At 53.9% G+C, this 862-nt stretch overlaps 1 protein-coding gene across 1 annotated transcript in view; it reads left to right on the top strand.

Annotated features, from left to right (window-relative positions):
* Positions 1-237: 237 nt before the first annotated feature.
* LOC105853499 (transcription factor 7-like 2) overlaps positions 238-862 on the top strand; it is a 1,786-nt gene continuing 1,161 nt past the window's right edge. Inside the window, exons 1-2 of the mRNA XM_012723459.1 lie at positions 238-498; positions 760-826. Of these exons, the coding sequence (XP_012578913.1) occupies positions 310-498; positions 760-826 (256 nt within the window). The 5' untranslated portion in view covers positions 238-309. The remainder of the gene's footprint in view (positions 499-759; positions 827-862) is intronic.

Genomic DNA, 862 nt, shown 5'->3' with positions numbered 1-862 from the left:
TTTTACCCCCCTTTTTTATTTATTATTTTTTTGCACATTGATCGGATCCTTGGGAACGAGAGAAAAAAAGAAACCCAAACTCACGCGTGCAGAAGATCTCCCCCCCCTTCCCCTCCCCTCCTCCCTCTTTCCCCTCCCCAGGAGAAAAAGACCCCAAAGCAGAAAAAAAAAGTTCACCTTGGACTCGTCTTTTTCTTGCAATATCTTTTTTTTTGGGGGGGCAAAACTTTTGGGGGGTATTTTTTTTTTTTTTTGCTTTTCTTCCTCCTTCATTTTTCTTCCAAAATTGCTGCTGGTGGGTGAAAAAAAATGCCGCAGCTGAACGGCGGTGGAGGAGATGACCTAGGCGCCAACGACGAACTGATTTCCTTCAAAGACGAGGGCGAGCAGGAGGAGAAGAGCTCCGAAAACTCCTCGGCAGAGAGGGATTTAGCTGATGTCAAATCGTCTCTAGTCAATGAATCAGAAACGAATCAAAACAGCTCCTCCGATTCCGAGGTAAGAAAAGCCCCTCGGGCTGGTGGGGTTTTTCCTCTATTTCCTGGGCTTGGCAAATGTGGCTTCCAGGGGAGAAATCGGGGCTGGGGGCGGCGGCGGGGCGCCGCGGGGCCGGCCGGGCGGCGTGTGCGCGCGGTGCCACCATTGCAAAAACTTGTAACCCTGTTTTTCTCCCCCCATCCCACTGGCTCTTTTCTCCCCTTTCTCCCCCCTCTCCGTGGCGTTTGCCCCTCGCCCTCCCCATCTCACCCCTCCGGGAAGGCGGAAAGACGGCCTCCGCCTCGCTCCGAAAGTTTCCGAGATAAATCCCGGGAAAGTTTGGAAGAAGGTGAGTATGCCCCGCGCGCCCCGCCGGCGCCGGCGC

This window comes from Condylura cristata, unplaced genomic scaffold (genome assembly GCF_000260355.1).
Source record: "Condylura cristata isolate star-nosed mole 26May11 unplaced genomic scaffold, ConCri1.0 scaffold00011, whole genome shotgun sequence".
NCBI lineage: Eukaryota > Metazoa > Chordata > Mammalia > Eulipotyphla > Talpidae > Condylura > Condylura cristata.
Note: the sequence above shows the minus strand (reverse complement) of the source record. Positions and strands in the feature narration are given on the sequence as shown.